We start from the raw sequence: 22,358 nt of genomic DNA, 5'->3' as shown, positions 1-22,358 counted from the left end.
ACATTATAATGAAAATTAAAACTTAAAAGAGTGATTTCTTTAATAAAAGAATAAAAGGATATAGGCATATATACACACACAGTGTCTCTCTCATTATACAGACACACATCTTCTAAAAATAATCTCGTAACCAAGTGAAATTGTATTGTCTTACCTACCATTTTCATCATGCCTACTTCCACAAAGTATTTAAAGTAGATGTAAGGAAAAATCCTGAAACAATAAGGCTCTGAGAGTGGAGTCTGAGTAAAGGGGGGGAAGATGAGTTTTAAAGACTCAGGTTTGTACAAAAAGCTCTATCATTTAACAGCCTGATAGTCGGGCCATTTCCCTCCGTGTGATACTTTATTGTTTGGATGTTTTTTTACAAGCCCAGAATTGCTATAGTGCCCTGATTTACTATTTGCTTGACTCCAAGGGAAAACTTTATCTTGGAATTAACCTTTCTATTTTTTTCCTTCCATCAGAGTATTGTGGACTTCCTTTGTGGTATTTTAGCGATTAGACAGGATGGAGGGCATCCTTAAAGAGGTGAGGCCAAATCCGATGAGGTCAGAATGAAGGGAAAGGATGGTCTGCGTGGGGCCAGCAAGTCTGGCCCCAGTCAAACTGTTTGTCTGACTTCACAAATAGAATGGGAACCTCTGAATTATTCATTTTTAAGTTACCTTAAAAAAGTCATTTATGCGCTACCCCAATGCAGACTTCTGGTGCCAGCTAGTAGAAGAGGAAGGATTTGTCTTTTCCTACAAACGTTTTGCAGCCTTCCAGACTAGCTTGTGCAGTTTTGCTGTTCAGCCAGGGGTGAAGAACACCATCATATAACTTATGGCGATGAAGGAAGTGTGGGAACCGTGGCGGAAACAAAGCCACAGGTGAACAGTATGGAGTTTTTTACACTTACATGAAAGTGAGCTGGGAGAAGGAGCTAAGAAGTGGATTTAGGCTGAGGTGTGGAGGTCAGGATAGGGCAGTAGGGGCGTGAAGATGATAACCAGTTTTTCTTAGCTTCTGCCATGTACCCTGCTCTTAACAATTCCCACACCAGCATAGTACTTAGGGGAGAAGGAGGTAATTAGAGGGCCCTTGTATCTTGGAGTAAGAGAAGTGTTCCTAGACTCTGAGGCTCCTTGTGTTCTTGCCTGGGTCATCACTGCTTTGCCCCAGGCCTGTTTCCTTACCTGTTTATAGACCAAGGTATTCTTCCTGTGCAGAAAATGCTCAGGAAGAGGTACTAGGCCAGCAGCCACAGGAATTGTCCCATGAGCTTAGCCACACCTATTAACATAGGTTAGTGCCACACATTAAGGATAGTACTTTTAAAAGGCTGTGGCACATGCACTCGGGAGGCAGAAGTAGGTGGATCTCTATGAGTTTGAGGCCAGCGTGATCTACAGAGTGAGTTCCAGGACAGCCAAGGCTATATAAAGATACTCTGTCTTAAAAAAAAAAAAAAGACAGTACTTCTGTCTACAGCACAGTAGGAGTGCTTAGATTGGGCTAGAAACAAGCCCACAGCTAGAAAAACTTACCAAAGCAATGGACTGTGTGATGCATATGAAGGAGTCTTCAGAATTCTGATTGTAGACATTTGAGCAAGCACTTAGAGAATGGGGGCAGGAGGATCAGAATCTCAAGGCAAAGTTCAAGGCCAGCCTGTGCTACATGAAACCCTGTAGTCTAAAGATAAAAAGTAAATAAAAACTGTTGGAAAAGTGAGAACTGATGTTGGAAAAGGAGCACTGTGTTCCTGATTCGTTCTGTAGCCATTGGTCCAGCCCTACTGCAAAATCTAGGCATCTCCAATGTTGGACTCCAGAGCTAGAAACTCCCAGGTCAGCTGCACAGTTTAAAGGGACACAATGTTGAAGAAATAGAAAAGGTCCACAAAGAATGAGAGGCTTTCCTGGAGCCAGGCCATAGGCAAGAATGTAAGTAGGCACCTGTGGATGTGGGTGTTCCTAGTCATAATGCCTTGTGAGACAGCAAGATAATCAGCACCCTCTGCCAAGCCTGATGACCTGAGTTCAAATCCCCAGGACCTACATGATAGAGAACCAACTCCCACAAGCTGTCCTCTTGCATGTGCACACAATCAAATGTAATAAAAATTATTTAGTTTTTGTTTGTTTCATGTCTATTCTACACACATACCAAAGTGTGTATGAGGAGGTCAGAAGATAACATCTGAGAGTTGGTTCTCTCTCTCTCTCTCTCTCTGTTTTTGTTTTGTTTTTTTTTTTGTCTTTTTTTTTTTTTTTTTTTTTTGTTTTTCGAGACAGGGTTTCTTCTGTAGCTTTTGGAGACTGTCCTGGAACTAGCTCTTGTAGCCCAGGTTGGCCTCGAACTCACAGAGATCGGCCTGCCTCTGCCTCCTGAGTGCTGGGATTAAAGGCGTGCTGGTTCTCTCTTTTCCACCATTTGAGTCCTGAGGATGGAACGCAGGTTGTCAAATCTGGCAGCAGGTACTGAGCCAGCTCTCCAACCCTAAGAAAATGTTTTTATGACTTTGTCTACTCAAGATGACAAAAGAAACAAAGGCCATACCCATGTATAAATACTTATATAAAATGCTAGATGAAGTATTAGTAAACAGACCTGAGAATTCATTAAACTCCTGATATACCACAGATAAATGGGGACAAGTGACAGGTAGTATAATTTACCATATTAGCAGGTGAGGAGAAAATCCATTTCATTAGCTACATAAATGCTTGAGAGGTACTTAAAGGAATCGATACTCATCTTTTATTAAAAATTCATAATAAAGTAAGAGATGGGTAATTTTATTAACAGAATCTAAGTGTATATATTAAAGCCAAAAAAACCCAGCAATATGGTGACTTGTGAAATAGTCGGTTAGTTAACACTTGAAATCCATACCAGACAAGGATTCCCCACTGTTGTCTTAGTTAGGGTTACTACTGATGTGCTGAGACATCATAACCAAAAGCAACTTGTGGAGGCTTATACATCCTGAATTACAGTCCATAGAGGGAAGCCAAGTTGGGAGCTGATGCAGAGGCAATGGAGGAGTACTGCTTACTAGTTTGCTCCTTGTGGTTTGTTCAGCCTGCTATCATGTATTGCCACAATGGATTGCGCTCTCTCTCTCTCTCTCTCTCTCTCTCTCTCACACACACACACACACACACACACACACACACACCACTAATAAAGAAAATGTCCTTCAGGCTTGTTTATAGCCAGATCTTACAGAGGCAATATATCTATTGAGGCTTCCTCCCCTTGGATGACTATAGCTTAAGTTAAAATTAGCCAGCTTCCTGTATGGAATGGTGTGTGTGTTTGTGTATATAGGTAATCACACACTTGAATGTTTAGAAGAGACCATATTCCAACCACCTTTTGGGTGTTTTTTTTTTTTTTTTTTTTTTTTTTTTTTTTTTTTTTTTTTTTTTTTTTTTTTTTTTTGAGACGGGCTCTCCCTTATTCTTGGAGCTTGCCACTTCAGCTAAACTAGATGAACATTAAGTCCCAGGATCTGTCTGTCTCTATATCCCCATTGCTGAGGTTACAAGCATCTACTACCATGTCCAGCCTTTTTTTAATGTGGGTTCTGAAGATCCAACTCAGGTCCTCACGCACGCAAGCACTTTACCAACCAAGCTATCTTCCCAGCCCAGTTTTCCCAGATAAAGAAGAGGGGGCCATTCCAGGGATACCAGAGATTCTTTGCTCTCCTCAAGGGCTTAGGATACTGTGAAAGGTCACAGGAGCCATAGAAAGACTGTCACCAAATTGACCAAGCCACCTTACATGTCTGCAAGATGACACCTCTTCTGTCCAACTGACTCCTTGTTGTGGGTCAGACCTGTTCCACCTCCTGATTGACATCTGACTCCCACACTCTATGCAGCTTATTAATTTTCTTGTGACAGAATATCTGACAAAAGCAACTGGAAGAAAGTTAATTTTGGCTCATAGTATTGCCAGTCAGGAAGCAGAGAGAGATGGATGCTGGTGCTTGCTTTCTCTTTTGTCTTCAGTCCAGGGCCCCAGCCCATGGAGATGTTCTTGCTCGTGTTGTTCTTACCTTACTTAACCTAATTTCCACAGTCCCTCGCAGACACGTCAGAGGCTTTCTTTCTCCTGTGTGCTTCCAGACCTTGTCAGCTGACAAACAACCTTTCAACTACAGATTGTCCCTGCCCTTCCCAGAGCTTTCTCTTTGTGCCAGACTGAGAGAGGGGACCTCCACCCTCCATGGGGATGACAGTCCCCATCATAGAGCACCTTTCCTCAGAGCCAAACTCCATCTACCCCCAACCAACCTGTTCTTTCAGACCTTGGACTCAAGTCCTGGCCTGCCTATCTTGCATATCTCAAAATTTTTTAATGACAAAATGATAGTAATAATAATTAGGGGCTGATGAGATGGCTCAGCAGGTAAAGGTGCTTGTTGCCAAGCCTGATGACCTCAGTTTGATCCCTGGAACTCACACCATGAGAGAACAGATCCCTGCAATTTGTCCTCTGCCTTTGACATGCATACCCATAAATGCATGCATGCATGCATACATACATAAAAAATAAACATATAAATAATAATTAAAATAAAATTCTGCAGCATTTGCATAGAATGTTCTCCAAATCACCACCCATAACTTAATAGATATTACAATGCATGCTCCATAAATAGTTTTTACACTACATTGTTTATCAAATGAGGTTCACTGGAGAATGATAAAGACATGGAACATCTTTATGCAACCATTTGCCAAATCTGCAAAAGTGGAACGTAAGGACATGAAGGACTGAGCACATTGTTTTCCTGGCGTCATTGATGGCTAAGACGATGAAATATACAGCAGCCTGGTTCTGGGCCGGATGTTGCTAGCACTCAGGAGGTTCGTGCAAAAGGAAATACATGGTGTCTGGCATGGCTATAATTTCTTTTCCATCAACCTTGACCATGTCCTTTGAAGTTTGTCATAAAAATGGTATGTTAGCCCAGAGAATACCCTGAGATGATGTGCAGGGAAACAACTGAATGAAGTGTGTGTGTGTGTGTGTGTGTGTGTGTGTGTGTGTGTGTATTTTTTTCATTCATTCTATGCCCTGATGGAATGACCCCATGCTTGAAGTCAGAGAAGTGCATAGAAAATACAGATTAATAGAGAGTGGAAGCTGTATTGTCAGTTCACAAAAAGGTGAGAGGATGAGATTTTTATAATAAATTGTGCTGAACAGTCTGCACTAATACAGACTTTGAAATATAAAAGATTTTAGACAAATGTCAATCTCACAATCTTTAGGAACTTTGAAATGGAAAGACTGGCCAGGCGTGATAGCACAGTCATGTAATCCCAGCACTCAGGAGGCAGAGTCAGGAGGACTGAGTCTCTAGGGCTGTGAGACCCGACTCAAGACAAATCGAAGAATGAGTACCCTTTCCAGACAGATACAGTGATGCACACTTGTAATCCCAGAGGCTGAAGCAGGATTGCTGCAAACTTGGAACTACATAATGAATACTAGGCCAGGAAGGGCTATATTACGATACTCATCTTTTAAAAAGCAGGGGAGGAGGGAGGGAGAGAAGAAAAAAGGAAAACAAACCCTCTCAAAGATTAACTGTCATGTCATGAATCTCGTACAGCTCATCCCTGTCCTGGTAAAGTAGCAGATGTGGCTCTTGGCTCCTAGACATTTCCATTGTACTTACAAAGGACAAGTGATCTAGTGGGCTTGATTTTGTTGGCAAATGAGATGCAGCAGTACACTTGAGAGGGTGTGTCCTAGTTTGCTTCTCTACTACTGTAACGAAACACTCACTACCCAAAAGCAAATCAATGAGAAAAGGGTTTATTTAGCTTACACTTCCACATCAATTCATTATTGAGGGGCATCAAAGCAAGAATTGAAAAAGAGAACATGAAAGGAACTCAGCCAGCTTCCTTATACAACCCAGGATCACCTGGGAAGGAGCACCATCTACAGTAGGCTGGACCTTCTCACATAAATTACTAATCAAAAAATATTATTTTATTATTAAAATAATTAAAATTATTAATTAAGTCGTACAGATTGCCTATAGGTCAAGCAGATGGAGACAGTTCCTCAGTTGAGGTTCCCTTTTTTCAGGTGACTGGTTTGTGTCTACTTGACAAGTAACCAGCACAGGGTGGGGAGTAGTGCTTTAAGATAGGACCCACCTGGCTGGTCCAGGCTGTGCTTCACATCTTCCAGAACTCAAGGTTGCATTGAAATTCCCAGCTAGTGGTGCCCGCAGCATGGTGGAGCATACCTGCCATCCAATCAGGAGAGACCCTGCCTAAAGTAATTTAGTTAGAACTAGTTGTGTTCTCTTTGACCTAGAGAAAGGGGGTGGGAGTTTTTCTCCTAAAAAATAAGAGAAAACTTACGTATAGTCTTTTTAAAGTAATCATCTGTGGAGAAGGCTGGGGTTAGATTTTGTAGCTCATTTTTGCTCTTGCCCAGCATAACACCAAACACTGGGCTTCATTCCCAGCCCCACTTAAAACTAAGTACTATGGCACACTCTGGGGATTACAGCCCTCGGGAGCTGCAGTCAGGAGGACTAGAAATTCAAGGTTATCTTCAGATAGCTACATAGTAAATTCGAGGGCAGACTGAGATATATCAGATCTTGTAACAGAAATGTAATATTAATAGTTTAGTACATAAGGAAGTGATGATGCATGCCTGTAATCCCAACACTCAGGAGGCAGAGTCAGGCAGATCTCTGGGAAGTCAGCCTGATCTACAGAGGGAATTCCAGGACAGCCAGAGCTATCACACAGAGAAACCCTGCCATCATCATCATCATAATGTTGACTTTGGGACAAGCCTTGTTCCCTCCCTGTCTTCTGTTATTTCTGGATACGGTAGCCTCTCTGGGTCTGGGTGCCACCACAGTCTTCAGACTTTAGTAACTCCGCCATACCACAACAGAACAGCGTTGTTGATCTCCTCTGAGAGTCCAGGAAAGCCACAAGTGTTCTCAAAGTGAAACGTACAGCTGCCATTACCACATTCATTATTTTGCTCGTTTCTGTGGTTGCTTAGCAACCAAAGTTAGACTGACCCACCAATGGAAAATTTAAAATTACTTCCAGTAATTGCTTCAAACAGCAGAGAAAACAGCTTCCTGTTTAAATGAGACTAGGTGGCATTTTATTTTGTTTTTCAATTTATTTATTTATTTATTTATTTATTTATTTATTTTGTGTGTATATGCACACACACACAGTTGCCATGGACCTGTGTGGAGGTCAGAAGACAACTTGCAGAAGTCTTGTCTCTTTTACTATGTAGTTTTCTGGGGATTCAAGCTACTGAGCCATCTCTAGTCCCAGCTCAAGACTAAAGACTAGGTTCCCATAAAGGATCTAAAATCTTTTATTGCATTTCCTAAATATTAGGAATCCATGGGGCTCAGTAGTTAAGAATACTTGCTGCTCTTGCAAAAGACCCAGGTTCAGTTCCCAGCGTCTACATGGCAGCTCACAACTATCTGTAATCAGTTCCATAGAATCAAGCGCCCTCTTCTGGCCTCGTGTGCACATAAAATAAAATAATTTTTTTTAAAAAGAATTCTAATGAACATTTGAGAGTCTCATCATGTAGCCTAGGCTAGACTCAAACTCATCATCCTGCCTCATCCTTTTCAGTGCTGGAGTTACAGGTGCTGTGAATACACTGTTCACTATTGAAGAAACACAGCCCCAAACCTTCCAGAATCTATCTAAATTCCACCTCCCTATCCCCAGACTCCTGCTGTAGGTGGGCTGAGCCTTTGACAGCCTCACCAGCCTTTTGTATTCTGGGTCTAGCTTTTCCAGGTGTGGAGTGAATGGAGTTGCAGGCAATCTGAGTAGCAGGAGCGGGTAGATAGACCAGAGGAGGCAGCCTTCTCCTACTGCTACTTCTCCCTGAGAATCGAAGGTGACCTCTCAGGAAGAGCAATGAAGGGAAAGCAAACGCAAGAAATGGATTCCCCATAGCAAGGGAAGCAAGGGAACTAAGAGAAAATAACAGGTGTGAAGAGTTACTGAGGAACAAAAACAGAAAACAGCTAACTTGCAGTGGCTCTAAGACAAGTTAGAACAAGTTGAAGAACTTTCTGCAAGACGGCAGAAAAGCATAAAGAAAGAGCCCAGCAAGATGGCTCAGCAGGTAAAGGCACTTGCCGCACAAGCCTAGTGACCTAAATTCAATTGCCGGAATCATTCACATAAAAGTGAAAGGGGAGAACCAACTTCCACATGTATGATATGGCATGCATTCGTGCAGATGCACATACACAGTGTGTCTGTATTTAAAGAATAAGGGCCGCCGGGCGGTGGTGGCGCACACCTTTAATCCCAGCACTCGGGAGGCAGAGGCAGTCGGATCTCTGAGTTCGAGGCCAGCCTGGTCTATATGAGCTAGTTCCAGGACAGGCTCTAGAAACTACAGGGAAACCCTGTCTCGAAAAACCAAAATAAAAATAAAAATAAAAAAATAAATAAAGAATAAGGGCCAGGCAAGATGGTTCATTAGATAAAGGTGCTTGCCGACAAGGCTGAGGACCTGAGTTCAGTCTCTGGGACCCTCATGCTGAAAGGAAAGTAGTGACTCCTTAAAATTGTCTTCTGACTTCCACACACATCACCATGGAACATGCTCCCACCCAAAGACACACAAACTAAGTAAATATAAAATAAAAACTATATTTTAAAAGTGGTAAAATATACAGACATATTTGAATGAGTGGAAGACAAAAGTGAGTGTGCCAACTCATTGCCAGTTGAGTGGAAGGAAGATGCTGGAGTGAAGGAAGCTCAACAGAACTAAAGGAAGATAAGGGCACAGTCACTAAAGTACTTGATGTGCGAGTATGAGGTCCTGAGTTCAATCCTTAGAGCCCACGTAAAACCACCAGATGTGGTGGGGTGCACTTAGTACCCCAAGATTGAGGAGGCAGAAACAATTCTGTAGTTCTCTGGTCAGCCAGCCTGGCCTACTTAGCCGACTCCTGGCCAGTGAGAGGACCTATCTCAAAAATAACGTGGCAAGCAGATACCTTTAATCCTAATGCAAGGCAGGCAAGGTTCACAACCAGTCTGGCCTACATAACAGTTCCAGGCCAGCAAAAGCTACATAATGAAACCACATTACAAAAATAAGTGGGTAACACTGAAGGCTGACCTCTGGCTCTCATAAGCATGCACACGCATGAACATGCATGCACACAGGGGAAAAAACATAAAAGTTGAATGGTGTAGAAGACAGAAGTTGGTATGCCTACCATGTCCAGTCAGATAGACAAAATGACATAAAAATTGTTTAGCAGAACTAAAGTAAGACGATCCCGCTCATGAAGAAGCATCCTGGGATACAAGGAGCTGTCCTACCTGAACACATATTCAGAATCTGCTTACTTACCCAGGCCTAGCTGATCCTCATCCCCTCCCATATTCTGCAGCCAGCTCTGCCGCAGAGCCTAAGGAGAAGTTGGCCACCTTCTCTAGCATATCTTATCTTGGGTTCTCAGCAGCCAAGTTATTTCTGGCTTTTTCTCCCATATATGCAATGGTGGCAAGACATTTGCCTACCCCAGGCTCTGGGATCCACTCTTCATGGTAGGGTGTTGTCTTAGTTAGGTTTCTTTTGCTGCAGCGAAACACCATGACCAAAAAGCAAGTTGGGGAGAAACTTACACTTCCATGTTACTGTTATCAAGAGGTCTGTTGCTGTTACTGTTGGAAGGCAGGCAGGACAGGAACTCAAGCAGGACAGGAGCCTGGAGGCAGGAGCTGGTACAGAGGTTATGGAGGGTTGCTCCTTACTGGCTTGCTCTCATGGCTTGCTCGGCCTGCTTATAGAACCCAGGACCACCAACCCAGGGATGTCTCCACCCACAATGGGCTAGGCCACAATGGACTGACCCTGTCAGTTTCTTTGAGAAGATGCCCTACAGCTGGGTTTTATGGAGGCACTTTCTTAATTGAGGTGCCCTCCTCCCTGATGACTTAGCTTGTGTCAGTTGACATACAACTATCCAGTACAGGTGTGGAACTATGTATTTGCCTTCACTCAGAGGAGTCCTTTCAAACAAAAATGAGAGCCTCAAGACTAGTGCACACTAAGAGGTAACTAAACTTGGCATTTCACACTGCAACCCACATCCCCATCCTTTCCTACACTATAAGGACCCAGTGCCCTAGTAAGGCCCTTGCTGTCAAGGGCATTTTCCTAAGGGTAGACTCCCCTGCTCCTTCTTTCTCAGTCTGGCAAGCTGCTATTTATCCTTCAAAACCCAGCCTGTGCATTACCTCCTCTGAAGCCCTTCCTGATTCCTTCCATAAAGAGGATTCATCATCATTCCTCCTGTTTACCAGAGCCATTGTATTTTGTTTTGTTTTTGAAACAGGGTTTCTTGTGACCCAGGCTGACCTTTAACTCACAATGTTCACAAGATGACTTTGAGCTCTTGCTCTCCCTCTCTCCCCTACAGACTGCTAATGTCACAGCCTGTGTCACCATGCTCAGTTTTGTGGGTGCTGAGGAATGAACTCAGGGTTTCATACATACCAGGCAAGCACTCTACCAACTGAGCCACATCCAGTGACCTGTATTTTACTAATTTTTGGCTCTGTCTGCCTAGCAGAGGTGGTTGAGATTCAGAGGGGTTCTTATTCCCCTCTCCAGACACATGAATATCAACAAAGTGAATGAAGAGCCTGGTTTGGTGGTACACACCTATAATTCTAGCACTTGGGAGGTAGGGGCAGGAGTTCGTAGTCATCCTTGACTACACAGACAGTTTGAGATCAACCTTGGCTGCTGGAGACCTTATCTCAGGATAAGTGAGTTAATTAATTAAGGTTTGATGAGGTGTTCAGTGGGTAAAACTGATTTTTGTCTATGCTTGAGAGCCTCAGTTTGACCCTTGGAGCCCACAGTAGAAAAGGAGAACCAACTCCTGAAAGTAGTCCTTTGCACTGTGGCAGGGGGTATACAGGATAGTAATCATAAGTAAATAGTGAAGAAAACTGGCAGCCACTGTATAAACCCTTTCAGGTTGATCTGGTCCTCCCTTCCCTAATGCCTCACCTTGTGTGGATATGGTCATTCTGCTTCAGTCTGAGCCAAAGAGCTTGTCCCGTGGTGACTTCACTGTACCTGCCTCAGTGGTAACTAACCTCTCTCCTCTTGCCTTCCCAGGGCCGATGAGATTGAGATGATCATGACTGACCTTGAACGAGCCAATCAGGTAAGCTGTTCATATGTTCACTATAAAACACCACAGCTCACCCAATCTGTTATTTGGGAGATGCCTCATGCTAAGATAAGTGATGATTTTGGAACCATTTTCATAGTATCATCAGAAGTTAGAAGTAAATCTGTAGCACTATCGTTGGCAGAATATCAGGGTCAACCCCAGTGTCTGAGACACAAATATATAAGGGTACTTGTTCTTTTTCTGATCCCGTCTCCAGTGCATTCATTCCAGGAGTGTCCAACCCATGGACCACAGGCCACTTGCATCCCAGAATAGCCATGAATAAGGGCCAAAAGAAATTTTAAACTCATTAAAATTGTGAGATTGACTGATTGATTTGCAGTTGTGCAATTCCAAAGTGTGAAACACTGAAGATGACAATGTCATCCCGATGCCAGAAGGTTGAGCGTGTCTGATGGCATTTATTACACCACAGAATTAATTGTCATCTCCTTTTAGTAGGTTCTAGCTACTTGCTCCTCTCAGCTGATACCCAGTTATCAGATACAGCTTTCAGGAAATACACAGCCCAATAATACACAGAGAACAGTCACATAGTATCAGATGGTTCCAAGCACTCAGCTATCCATAAGCCTTTTTTTCACAGGCCCTACAGGGGAGTAAAACATTTTACTTTCACAACGAATGCTGCTGGCCTCAAACTAGTTATAGAACTCAGAAAGACCTTGAACCTCGGATTCGCAGGTTTCTGCCTTCCACTTGCTAGAATGGCAAGTGTGTACCGTTACCACTGCTTAATGCAGTGCTAGGAGATAAGCCCAGGGTTTCACAAATGCTAGACAAGCATTCTGCCAACTAACTAAGCTGCACTCCAGGCAAGATTCTTTACTTGGTGGGGAAACAGTTAAAACAGAAATTAAGTTTCTCAGAAGGACATGGCCTGTGGCCTCTCAATTTTACAGCTAGATAGCCATAGGCACTGGCAAGTGTGGAATCTTGGATTGGGTCGCCCCACCCAGTGAGTTCAAGCCTCTCTGTGAAACAAAAAGCCTCCCAGAATCCCTGCAGTCCTGCTTGCCTCCTCAGGAGCTCACTGGGAACCTGTCTTTCATAGGCACTGGTCGCTCAGACTTTCACCAGCTTTCAGGGGAAAGCATTGTTTATTTCTTCCCTGATAAAATTAACCTGAAGCCCAAGCAGGAAAACCTGCACAGAAGGGAATGATGATATGTATGGCTCTGTTACTCCCTTAGGAGAACTGGGTTGGGTCAGTGGTTGGTGCTTAGGCCTTTCCTAAGGTCCTGGGTCTGACCTGTATGGGGCTTTCTTTGGAGAGTGTGGCACTGGTCACCTGAGGTCTCCTAAGTAATCTTAGCTACCCCTAGCACAGTGCCGGAACCTTAACACTTCACCTGCCATGTCCTCCCCACTGAGATCCACATGGTTAGGGTTCTTATTTTACAAATAAGGAAACCCAGTCAGTGCCTGGTCCATCACTGGGCTGGGCCAAGAAACCCAGAAGTCTTACTTAAGGTTGTTTTGGCACATTTGTGAAATAGTTTGTTTCTCATTTGGTTTTGGGAGCTTTTATTTTGTTTGGTTTGGTTTTAGGGGATATTGTTTTGCTTTTGATTTGTTTAACAAGTATGAACTTCGTAGATGACAACATTGTGATATAATATAATATAATATAATATAATATAATAGGGTGGGTACCCTTGGTATAGCATCTGAGAAGAGAATAAAGAAGCCCCAGAAGGTTGCCTAGCTGATTTGGGGGTGGGGGCTAGGGGGGAAATGAAAATTACCAGGTGGTAATGGTGCACGCCTTTAATACCAGCACTCAGAAGGCAGAGGCAGTCGGATCTCTGTGAGGCCAGCCTGGTCTAGCTCTGACCATCCTGATAGCCAGACCTATGCAGAGAAACCCTGCCTCAGGGTAAACACTGGAGTTGACATGAGGAAAGCTAGGCTGTGTGGGCAGCAGCTAGAGAGTGGCCTGATAGAAAGGGCCTGGTTGGTTAGGGGGACAGGGTCTTTATCCTGGGCAGTGGGTATCCTGGGAGGATGGTTTGTATTCAATTAAAAGGTCACTTGGGGCTGAAGAGATAGTTCAGCCTTTAAGAGCACTTATTCCTTGTGCAGAGGACCCAAGTTTAGTTCTTAGCACCTATGCTGAACAGTTATTTAGGATGAGATAACTGATTCTGAACTCGCAGAGCACCTGCACTTACACTTACATACACATCTTGTTTTGTTTTGTTTTGTTTTTCAAGACAGGATTTCTTTGTGTAACAGCCCTGGCTGTCCTGGAACTCAATTTGTAGACCAAGCTGGCCTCAAACTCACAGAGATCCACCTGCCCCTACCTCCCCAGCACTGGGATTAAAAGTGTGGGCCACCACAACCAGCTAAAATAAATCTTTTTAAAAATCATTAAAAAGAAATAATGTATCATGTAGATAAAGCTGCAATAAGGAATGGAGATGGGAAAGCCAGAAGGCAAGGGAGCAGCAAGCAGCCCTGGTGACAGGACAGGAGAAGCCTAAAGGGCTGGACAGGCGATGGTACCCAGGGGAGCAAGGCAGAGGTAGGCTGAGCAGGAACAGGGCTGCCACAGCCACCGAGTGCCATAGGTACCACATACATTTAGACCATGGCACTCACCCAGGAGGAGCAATTTGCTCGTTCATTGACATTTAGTGTTGGTTTTGCCCTGGGTTTATTCCAGACATTCTTTTGAAACCCATAGTGTTGTTTCATTGCTCAGGGATTATGTCTCTACCTCAGGGAACCAGGAAAATGGGCAGTAGCTATTAGTAAAACAGGGGTGTCTCCTAACACATGTTTGATCAACTTCCAGCACTTGCATTAATAGTTGTCATCTTAACTGGCTACTCAAAGGAACGATTCTGGACTCCAAGAATTTCTTGATAAACAAACCTTAGCTTGGCACATCAAAGAGCATAGAGGAACCATGCTCCCCTTCCTGAGCACTCTGATTCCTTACACAAAGCCACAGGAGTAGGGCCTAGAGGAAGCTTTTTAAGCCAAATTGTTCTTCTCCTGTTACCCTGCTGATGTTTATGGAACAAGACTGTTGTGAACGACCCCTTGGGCTGGGGATAAAGCTTGCTTGTTTGCTTGAGAGTGTGTGTGTGTGTGTGTGTGTGTGTGTGTGTGTGTGTGTGTGTGTGTGTGTGTGTTTGAGAAGATTCTCATAGCCCAGACTGGCCAAATTCACTCTGCATCTGAGGATGGCTTTGAGCTCCTGATATTCCTGCCTCCACCTACCAACTGCTGGGATTACAGGCATGCACTGCCATGCAGTTCATGCAGTGCTGGGGATCAAACCCAGCATACATAAGCAAATAATCTAGGGCCAAAAGAGGCAGAAGATTAGATTAAAGGCCCCACCACCATATAAACCAAGGGAAGTAGCCAGATGTGGTGGTTCATACTTGTAATCACTTGGGAGGTGTATCAGGAGTTGAGAACCAGCTTCGACTCTCTACATAAGACCCTGCTGAGGGGGTGGTAGGTATGGGGAACATAGCTCGTTTGATAAAACTACTCACCTATTATGCACAAAGCTCTGCATTCCATCCTGTAACAATATAAACCAGGCAGGAGTTCAAAGTCATCTTCAGCTATTTAGTCACTTTGGGGCAAGCCTGAACTTATATATAAGACCCTGTCCCAAAAACTGAAGTCATCTATCTTAGATGAGGAACATGTAGTGGCCCCAGAGATAGTCTTAATAATTTGACACTGTCACTGTGGTGTGCACAGTTACTGTTGACTTCTGCAGCCTCACTGCACCCCTCCCCCCGCATCCTTCCCTGCTGATTTTCAGAGTAGCTGTTGGCAGCTACCAAAGCTCAGCACTGCTCTTGTTCTCCGTTGTTCCTACCTCTACTTCTCCCTCTGTTCCAGAAATTGTTGCTTCTCAAGAAAAAGCATAAGGGCAGCCCCAGAGGGTGGCAAGTGCTGTCCCTGCCTGCTGTTCTGGAGCCTGTCCTATGCTCTCCTGATTCTGCCTCTTCAGGGATGGGCCTGTCTAAGAACACTCTGAAGCATGCAGCCTTATGCCACCAAGTAGGGGTCAGCTTTGCATCCCAACCTCAGTCATCAAGTTGTGGTTTTGTCGAGGGTGTGTAAGGCTCCAAATATGGAGCACCAACCCAGGCAGCACCCCACTGTCTGCCTCAGTTGCTGGAGGAAGGCTGTATTTAGTTCTGTTGACCTGGAAACAGATCACCCCAGATCCCAACTAGTGTCTGTCACCCTGTCCCTTACGCCTTCTCTGAACTGCTCTGGTTTTTCAATTCCTTTGTTCTAGAACTTTTAACTGCACAGATCTCGAACACCTTGTTGTCAGCAGGTTGTTGTCGTTGAGAGTGCTGATGGTGGTGTATTTTGCAATAGAAATCCTAAGTAAATGTGAAACCAAGAACTTGTACTAAAGTAATTAAGTTAGGCCACCTTGGGACAGTGACTTCCAACAGAACTTCATTGTTTTTTTGTTTTTTGTTTTCTTTTGGTTTGGTTTGTTGTTGATATTTTCTATTTGTTTTGTTTTGGTTGTGAGACAGTGTGTCATATAGCCCAGGCAGGCCTCAAACTAACTATAGCTGTAATGTAAAGATCACCTTAAATTCTTGATCCTCCTGTCTCTACCTCCCAAATGCTGGGATTACAGGTTTATACCATCATACTCAGTTTATTCAGTGAATGGGATTGAACCCAGAGCTTCATGCATCTTACACAAGCCCTCTACCTACTAAGCCACATCCCCAGACTTTTTTTTAAGTTAATAACTATAACTAGCTAAGCAGCCACCCCAGCCCTTTGTTTTGTTTTTGTTGTTTGCTTTGAGATAGGGTTTTATTATGTAGACCAGGCTAGCTTCAAACTAGCATTAAAGGCATGCACCACCATGCCCAACCTGTTTCTGCTTTGCTTTTTTGAGGCTGGCTCTTTGTGTGTTACCCAGGCTGTTTTCAACCTCACTATTCTCTTGAATCATCCTCCCCATTGTTGAAGTTATAGGTGTTACCCTCCACACCTCACACCACTGTGACCTCGGGGACTTAATACGAGTGCTGACCCTACGAAAACTGCAGGTAGCTAGTGATACCTTAGTCTGTGATGTGCGGTATTCTGCCACCTGGCATCTTCACAGGCTTCTAGGAGATGGGGCCAGTGTAACATGCCACTGTGGTAATGCTACCTGTTCAGCAGCTATCAGAATTTCTTCCCCAATAGTTAAAGAAATATTTTCCTCATCAAAGAGACTGGGAAATTTGTTGAAATACATGTGATTCCTGAAAGAGCTGTGGGAATCGTGTACCTGAAGGTTTACTTCACTAATTATGGAGTAATGTGCTTTTCAGTTATGTGTCTTAACTGTCAGAAAAGCTGGGAAAAACAGCTATTGTCCAACTTCTTATAAGGCTGAAGCAGAAGGATGGCAAGTTCAAGACCAGACTAGGCAATTTAGCTTGTAAGAACCTGTCTCAAAACATAATACCAAAACCTTTTCCTGACAGTTGGTTCTTTAGTCCCTTTGGTTCTAGTATCCTGTTGGTTCTCCATTCTGTCCAGAGCAGAGATGTGATAGGAACCACTTGGACATTGATGTGACAGATTCAGGGCCATTCTCCAAGCTCTCCAAGAAGCAGGGCAGTTGGCTACCAGCCTCGCCCTGGGCAGATAAACTGTCCTTAGATTCTAACTTCTTTGTATGTGTACTCACTGCTGCCACCACTAAGGCACTTCAGCCGCCCAGCCCTGTCATTGTACAAACAGATTAAGCAGCAAATAATATATTGATTTTTCTTTGTGACTTCTCTTTTGATAATTGGTGGAAAAGTCCTGCTCAACCAGAGTTTCCTCATTAACCTTTCTGTTTTATTTTGTAGGTAACTTTTTTTGTTTGGGTTTTTTGAAACAAGATATTCCAGTGTAGTTCAGGCTGGCCTTGAACTCACTACATAGCCCAAGCTGACTTTGAAATTACTGTAACTAAGGTGGTATTCGACTTGCTGTGTTGCTCAGACTTCCTTAAAAGCCCATTGTGTAGCCCACACTGTCCTAAAACTCAGAATTCTCCTGCCTTGCCTCTCTTAACTTTTTATGGTAACAGAATATAACTTGCCCAGGGTATAGAGAAGTGGCACGTCGTTTGCAGTCCAAGTACTAATGTCATTAGCTGCCATTGCCCACCTGTCTTAGTTTTGTCTTAGTCATAATAATAAGACCTGGATAAACCCAATGAAAAAGAACTTCCATGGTAAAGCCCTGTGGGAATAGAGCCTAAGTCAGGATTTTGTGTAGACACAATGTCTCCATTCTACAGATGCCTGTGTAGAGGCCCCAGGAGTATACATAGGTAGCTGTCCCTGCTGCCTCTCTTCCCAGATGGCCTCTTAAGTGGTAGGTGCTAGAGTGGCTCCCCTCTTTGTCCAGTAGCAAGTCAGAATTTGCAGCAGCCATGGCTTCCTCATCTAGGGTCCTAGACATACTACAAAAGGTTGTAGCCATTTCTGTTAAAGCTTCCAGCACCAGCCTGGGCTGCCCATTCACTGCTGGCTCAGAACAGCCTGGCTAGCTACGTATGTCAACATTTGCAAACATTCCCCCATGACGGGTTAACTGCAGAATCCAGCCCATCCCTCAACAAAAGAAGCCACAGTTCCACAGCCTGCTTATGGACATGTACCATGGATGAAAACAACCACAACATTGTGTGTGTGCTGGGGAGGATGGCCAGCGTGTCTTTAATTCAGTGTTTACCCATGAGAATGACTCCCAGGAGTAATCCTGTGATAAAGTCTCTTCGGTCCATGAGAATAGAAAGAAATTGAATCAGAAGACTCTATTTCCAGCCGTATTTATTCAGTCTGGGAAACGCAATGGGCCGGAGCATTAATACCAGCAGGGGATTCCTCGCTCCTAGCGTTAAATTACTGTCATAATCGCTCAATTATTTCTTCCTTGTACTGTTTAAAATAAAAATCCATCACATTCTAGGGTGTGTGTGTGTGTGTGTGTTTCTATAGCATTTATTAGGTTGAGTGTTTAGGAAAATCAATTACAGTCAGTCAGGCATGAATTGATGAATGTTCTTATAATAATTGTCAGCTGTTAAACCAATGTACTTTCTTCTCTTTACCCCTTTTTGTTTCCCTCAGAGGGCAGAGGTGGCACAGAGAGAGGCAGAGACTTTGAGGGAACAGCTCTCATCGGCCAACCACTCTCTCCAGCTGGCCTCACAGATCCAGAAGGCTCCGGATGTGGTGGGTAACCCTGGCCCTGTCCCCACCCTCACCCCACATCACTCCTGTTTCAACTCTTCCTTTTGGAATAATAGTTGAAGCAGGAATGGTTGTTGGGTGGGTGTGCTGGTTACTTTTCTCATTACTGCAACAAAATACCTGACACAGATACTTAAAGGACCAAAGCAGGGACTTTAGTTCCTGGTTCAAGGGTGCAGTCCATCATGGCAGCAGAAGTGAGCTGCAGCTGCTTACATTGCAGTCAAGATGCAGAGATCAATGCTGTTGCTTAATTGCCTTTCTCTTTTTTCTCAACTCCAGGACACCAGCCTTGGGTGCTACCCCAGTTAGGGTGGGTCTCCCCCCTCAACTAACATGCTCTCAGAACTCTCTTACAGCTATGCACAGAGGTCTGTCTGGTGCACAGATGACTTTAGATCCTGACAAGCCTACAGTATTAATCAAAATAGTTGTGAATTCTTAATGGCTTGGGGATAGAACTTGAGAAGAGCTCTGCCAATAACACATAGGTGCCCTCGTGGGTGGCTTTGGTGCAGCCCCATTATGTGTGTACATGGTCCTGTGCCAGAGGGAGGCTAGGGGTGACCAGATCTGAAAAGGAGTGCTGCCCCAGAGCTTCACAAGGAAGCAGAGGCAGCCCTTCCAATGGGGCATAAATAGCAGCTGACCCTGGATGTATTCAGTGGTTGAACTTTCACCTGAGAAACAAACATGCAAGAAGAATGGGACCCAAAGGTCCAAACCATTGTCCTCTCTCTCTCTCTCTCTCTCTCTCTCTCTCTCTCTCTCTCTCATTTATTTTGTGGATGTAGGAGTAGCTGTGCATGTGTGAGGGTCAGAGGACAACTTGTAGGAGTCAGCTTTCTTCCTCCATGGTGTAGGTTCTGAGGCTCGAACTCAGGCCATCAGGTGTGCACAGGAACACTTTCATGCAAAGTCATCTCACCACCTTTGCTTTCATTTTTAGTTTTGTTTTCATTTTTTGAGATAAAACCTCACTACATTGGATCAAGCTAACTGCCAATTGGCAATCCTTCTGCCTCAACCTCCTGTGTTCCTGGAATCACAGGTATGCAGTAACATGCCCAGTCCCGTGTGACTTTTCTCAAGTTAACAGGACTATCAAGGTTTGGTCAAGGTGGCCCTGACTGAGCAGATTCAGATGCCTTTGGTGACCTTGAGTAACTGGCACTAGTGACTGAGCAACACACTAGCTAAGATGCTTAGTTCATTAGTTCAGACCCCAGCTCTGCAGTCTCTGAATTGGAGATTTGGAGCAAAGAGACCTATCTCCCTTACTCTGTTTCTCTCTGTAAAAAGAGGTTATAGATGGGCATAGTGTCAAACATGTGTAATCCCAACTCTTGGGAAGTAGAACCAGGAAGATGTGGAATTCAAAGTCATTTTCAGGTACCTAGCAAGTTCAAGACCAGCCTGAGCTATATGAAACCCAAACTCAAAAACAAAATTAAACAAAAGAAAAACTTCAGGAAGCTGAGGCAGGAGGATTGGCAGGATTGGCCAGGCTAGGCTACATAGCAACAAGACCCCTGTCTCAAAAAGTAATACTAGTACTAACTGTAGAATGCCCTGACCATTTCAGGGTGTGGTAGAAAAGTTCTTGTGCAGGAGACTGTCACTTCCTTCACAACTTCGGGAACACAATAACTTATTTTTCTCTGAAATGACCCCTTTATTCTTCCTTGCCCAGATGTAAATGCCCTGGGGACTGCATCAGGGCAGAGACAGGCCATAGAGCCAGGACCGGCAGCTTCCCAGCTTCTGTGGCTGCCCTTGGTCAGGAGGAAGCCATTCATCCTTACATGTCTAACAGGGCTTCTGAGCTGAATGTTTGGATTACAAAGAATCCTGGCACCTTACTGGGCCACAGCAAACCCAAACATTCAAGAAGGAAATGAATGTTTTTGCAGGTCGAGTCAGTTGTGGGGCCAGAGGTGGCTTCCTCACTTCATCATGGCTAAGTGCAACATTGACCTGGCCTGGCTTTAGTCTCCCAGCCACAGTGAGCAGGGACTTCCCTATCTGTGCCTTCCCGTGGAGGCCACCACAGGCACAGAGCCAGGAGGAAAAAATGGTCTGTTGGGCTTGGCTGGCAGAACTAACAGGGAAAAGGTAGAATCCATGGCTATAGCAGAGCCAGAAGCAGTGCTTTGGCTGTCTCACAGAGCATGAGATATCCACCATGTGCCAAGTAGTCCACGGCCCCTTTTCTTTCACCCATCCACCTGTCACTCTTTCATGGGCACTGAGCAATACGGGATACTCAAGAGTCCTTGTGAAATGTCACAGACAGATGTTAGTTCAAGGAGCAATTGCAGCTCACCTGGCCATCCTTCAGAGCCTTCAGAACTGGAATATTGGAAAGCAAGGCCACCTGTGTGGCAAACATCTCATCCACCCAGCTAACCTTGCTCTCCAAGTGGAGACAGGAACTGAAGTACATCACAAAAGAGAAGCAGGTATGGTATGAAGAAGTTCAAAGCCAGCCTCGCTACATAGCAAGTCCAGCCTGAGGTACATGAGAGTCATCCTCATTAAACCAAAATGCAAAAGGAAAATACTGGGAGTCAGTTTGCTAAATAACATACTTGTTGTAGGTGAGAGAACATTGGGTCTCACTACAGGATTTAAAAAAAAATCCAAGTGTTTCCACAAAGGTCTAGATACTGTCATCTGAGCCTCCCTCATTGCTGTTCCTCTGGCTTTCTCCACCAAATAACACCTCACACCCTCCAGGTCTCTGCTCACATATCTCTATCTTAGTGGGACTTTCTTGGGCCAAGGACTACAGAAAATTCGAAGTAGAGAGGGTATGAGAGCTAAAGTTAGAGAGGTTCTCTATTTATTCAGTGGTAAGGTTTCACCACGTAAGCCTAGGCTAGCCTGGACCTCATAGAAAGCCACTTTTCTCTGTTTGCTTAGAGCTGGGATTAAGGATGTGCATTGAAAGGCTATTATTATCATTATTTATTTACTTTTCCAAAGACAAGGTTTCTCTGTGTAGTCCTGGCTGGAACTCACTCTGTAGACCAAGCTGGCCTCGAACTCACAGAGAACTGTGTCTGCCTCCCAAGTATTGGGATTAAAAGCATGTTCCACCACCACCTAGAAAAAGGTTCATACTTTAAAACAGAGTGGCCCAAGAAAGTCCCACCTCACATATCACAAATCCGTGTTTTTCATGTATCTAACTCATCCGGCCCCACTAGACTGACCCTGCAAAAGTCAGGCTTTCATGCTTCAGTTCAGTTCCCCATGCCCAGCACAAGGTAGATTCTAAGACAGTATTTGCCCCAATAACAGATCCAGGTGACAGCCATGCAAAGGCAGGAAGTCATGTCTGGCCCTAAAGCTTGCTGTGTGCACCTCTGTATCTATGCGACTTTGTAACTATGCCTCAGTTGCAGTGGGCAGGTCCCTGAGCTCCCTACTCTAGAGCCGGTGCTGTTTCGTCATTGCTTTCCTCTTCCCAGGAGCAGGCCATGGAGGTGCTGGCCCGATCCAGCCTGGAAGTAGAGTTGGCTGCCAAAGAGCGGGAGATTGCCCAACTGGTAGAAGACGTGCAGCGACTCCAGGCCAGCCTCACCAAACTGCGGGAGAATTCTGCCAGCCAGATCTCACAACTGGAGCAGCAACTGAGTGCCAAGAATAACACACTCAAAGTAAGGGCATGGAAGGGGATGCAAGCATGTGCATGGTGGGGTTAGGAAGCATGGATGAGCTTTCATGACCATGTTGGCCCACACAGTAAGCTTGGCAACCTTGAACCCATGTCAATTCTGAGCAAAGTCCTAGGTCTCTGAGACAGGAAAACTGAGTCT

General features: G+C 44.4%; 1 protein-coding gene across 7 annotated transcripts in view; it reads left to right on the top strand.

Annotated features, from left to right (window-relative positions):
- Cux1 (cut like homeobox 1) overlaps positions 1 to 22,358 on the top strand; it is a 329,866-nt gene that overhangs the window by 223,027 nt on the left and 84,481 nt on the right. For 4 of the 7 annotated variants that reach the window (XM_038345004.1, XM_038345001.1, XM_038344998.1 and 1 more), the window contains exons 9-11: positions 11,197 to 11,245; positions 18,412 to 18,516; positions 22,011 to 22,199. In XM_038345004.1, coding sequence (XP_038200932.1) covers positions 11,197 to 11,245; positions 18,412 to 18,516; positions 22,011 to 22,199 — 343 coding nt within the window. The remainder of the gene's footprint in view (positions 1 to 11,196; positions 11,246 to 18,411; positions 18,517 to 22,010; positions 22,200 to 22,358) is intronic. The other 3 variants (XM_038345005.1, XM_038345002.1, XM_038345000.1) reach the window with 1 other exon arrangement.

Source organism: Arvicola amphibius, chromosome 10, assembly GCF_903992535.2.
Source record: "Arvicola amphibius chromosome 10, mArvAmp1.2, whole genome shotgun sequence".
Taxonomy (NCBI): domain Eukaryota; kingdom Metazoa; phylum Chordata; class Mammalia; order Rodentia; family Cricetidae; genus Arvicola; species Arvicola amphibius.
Note: the sequence above shows the minus strand (reverse complement) of the source record. Positions and strands in the feature narration are given on the sequence as shown.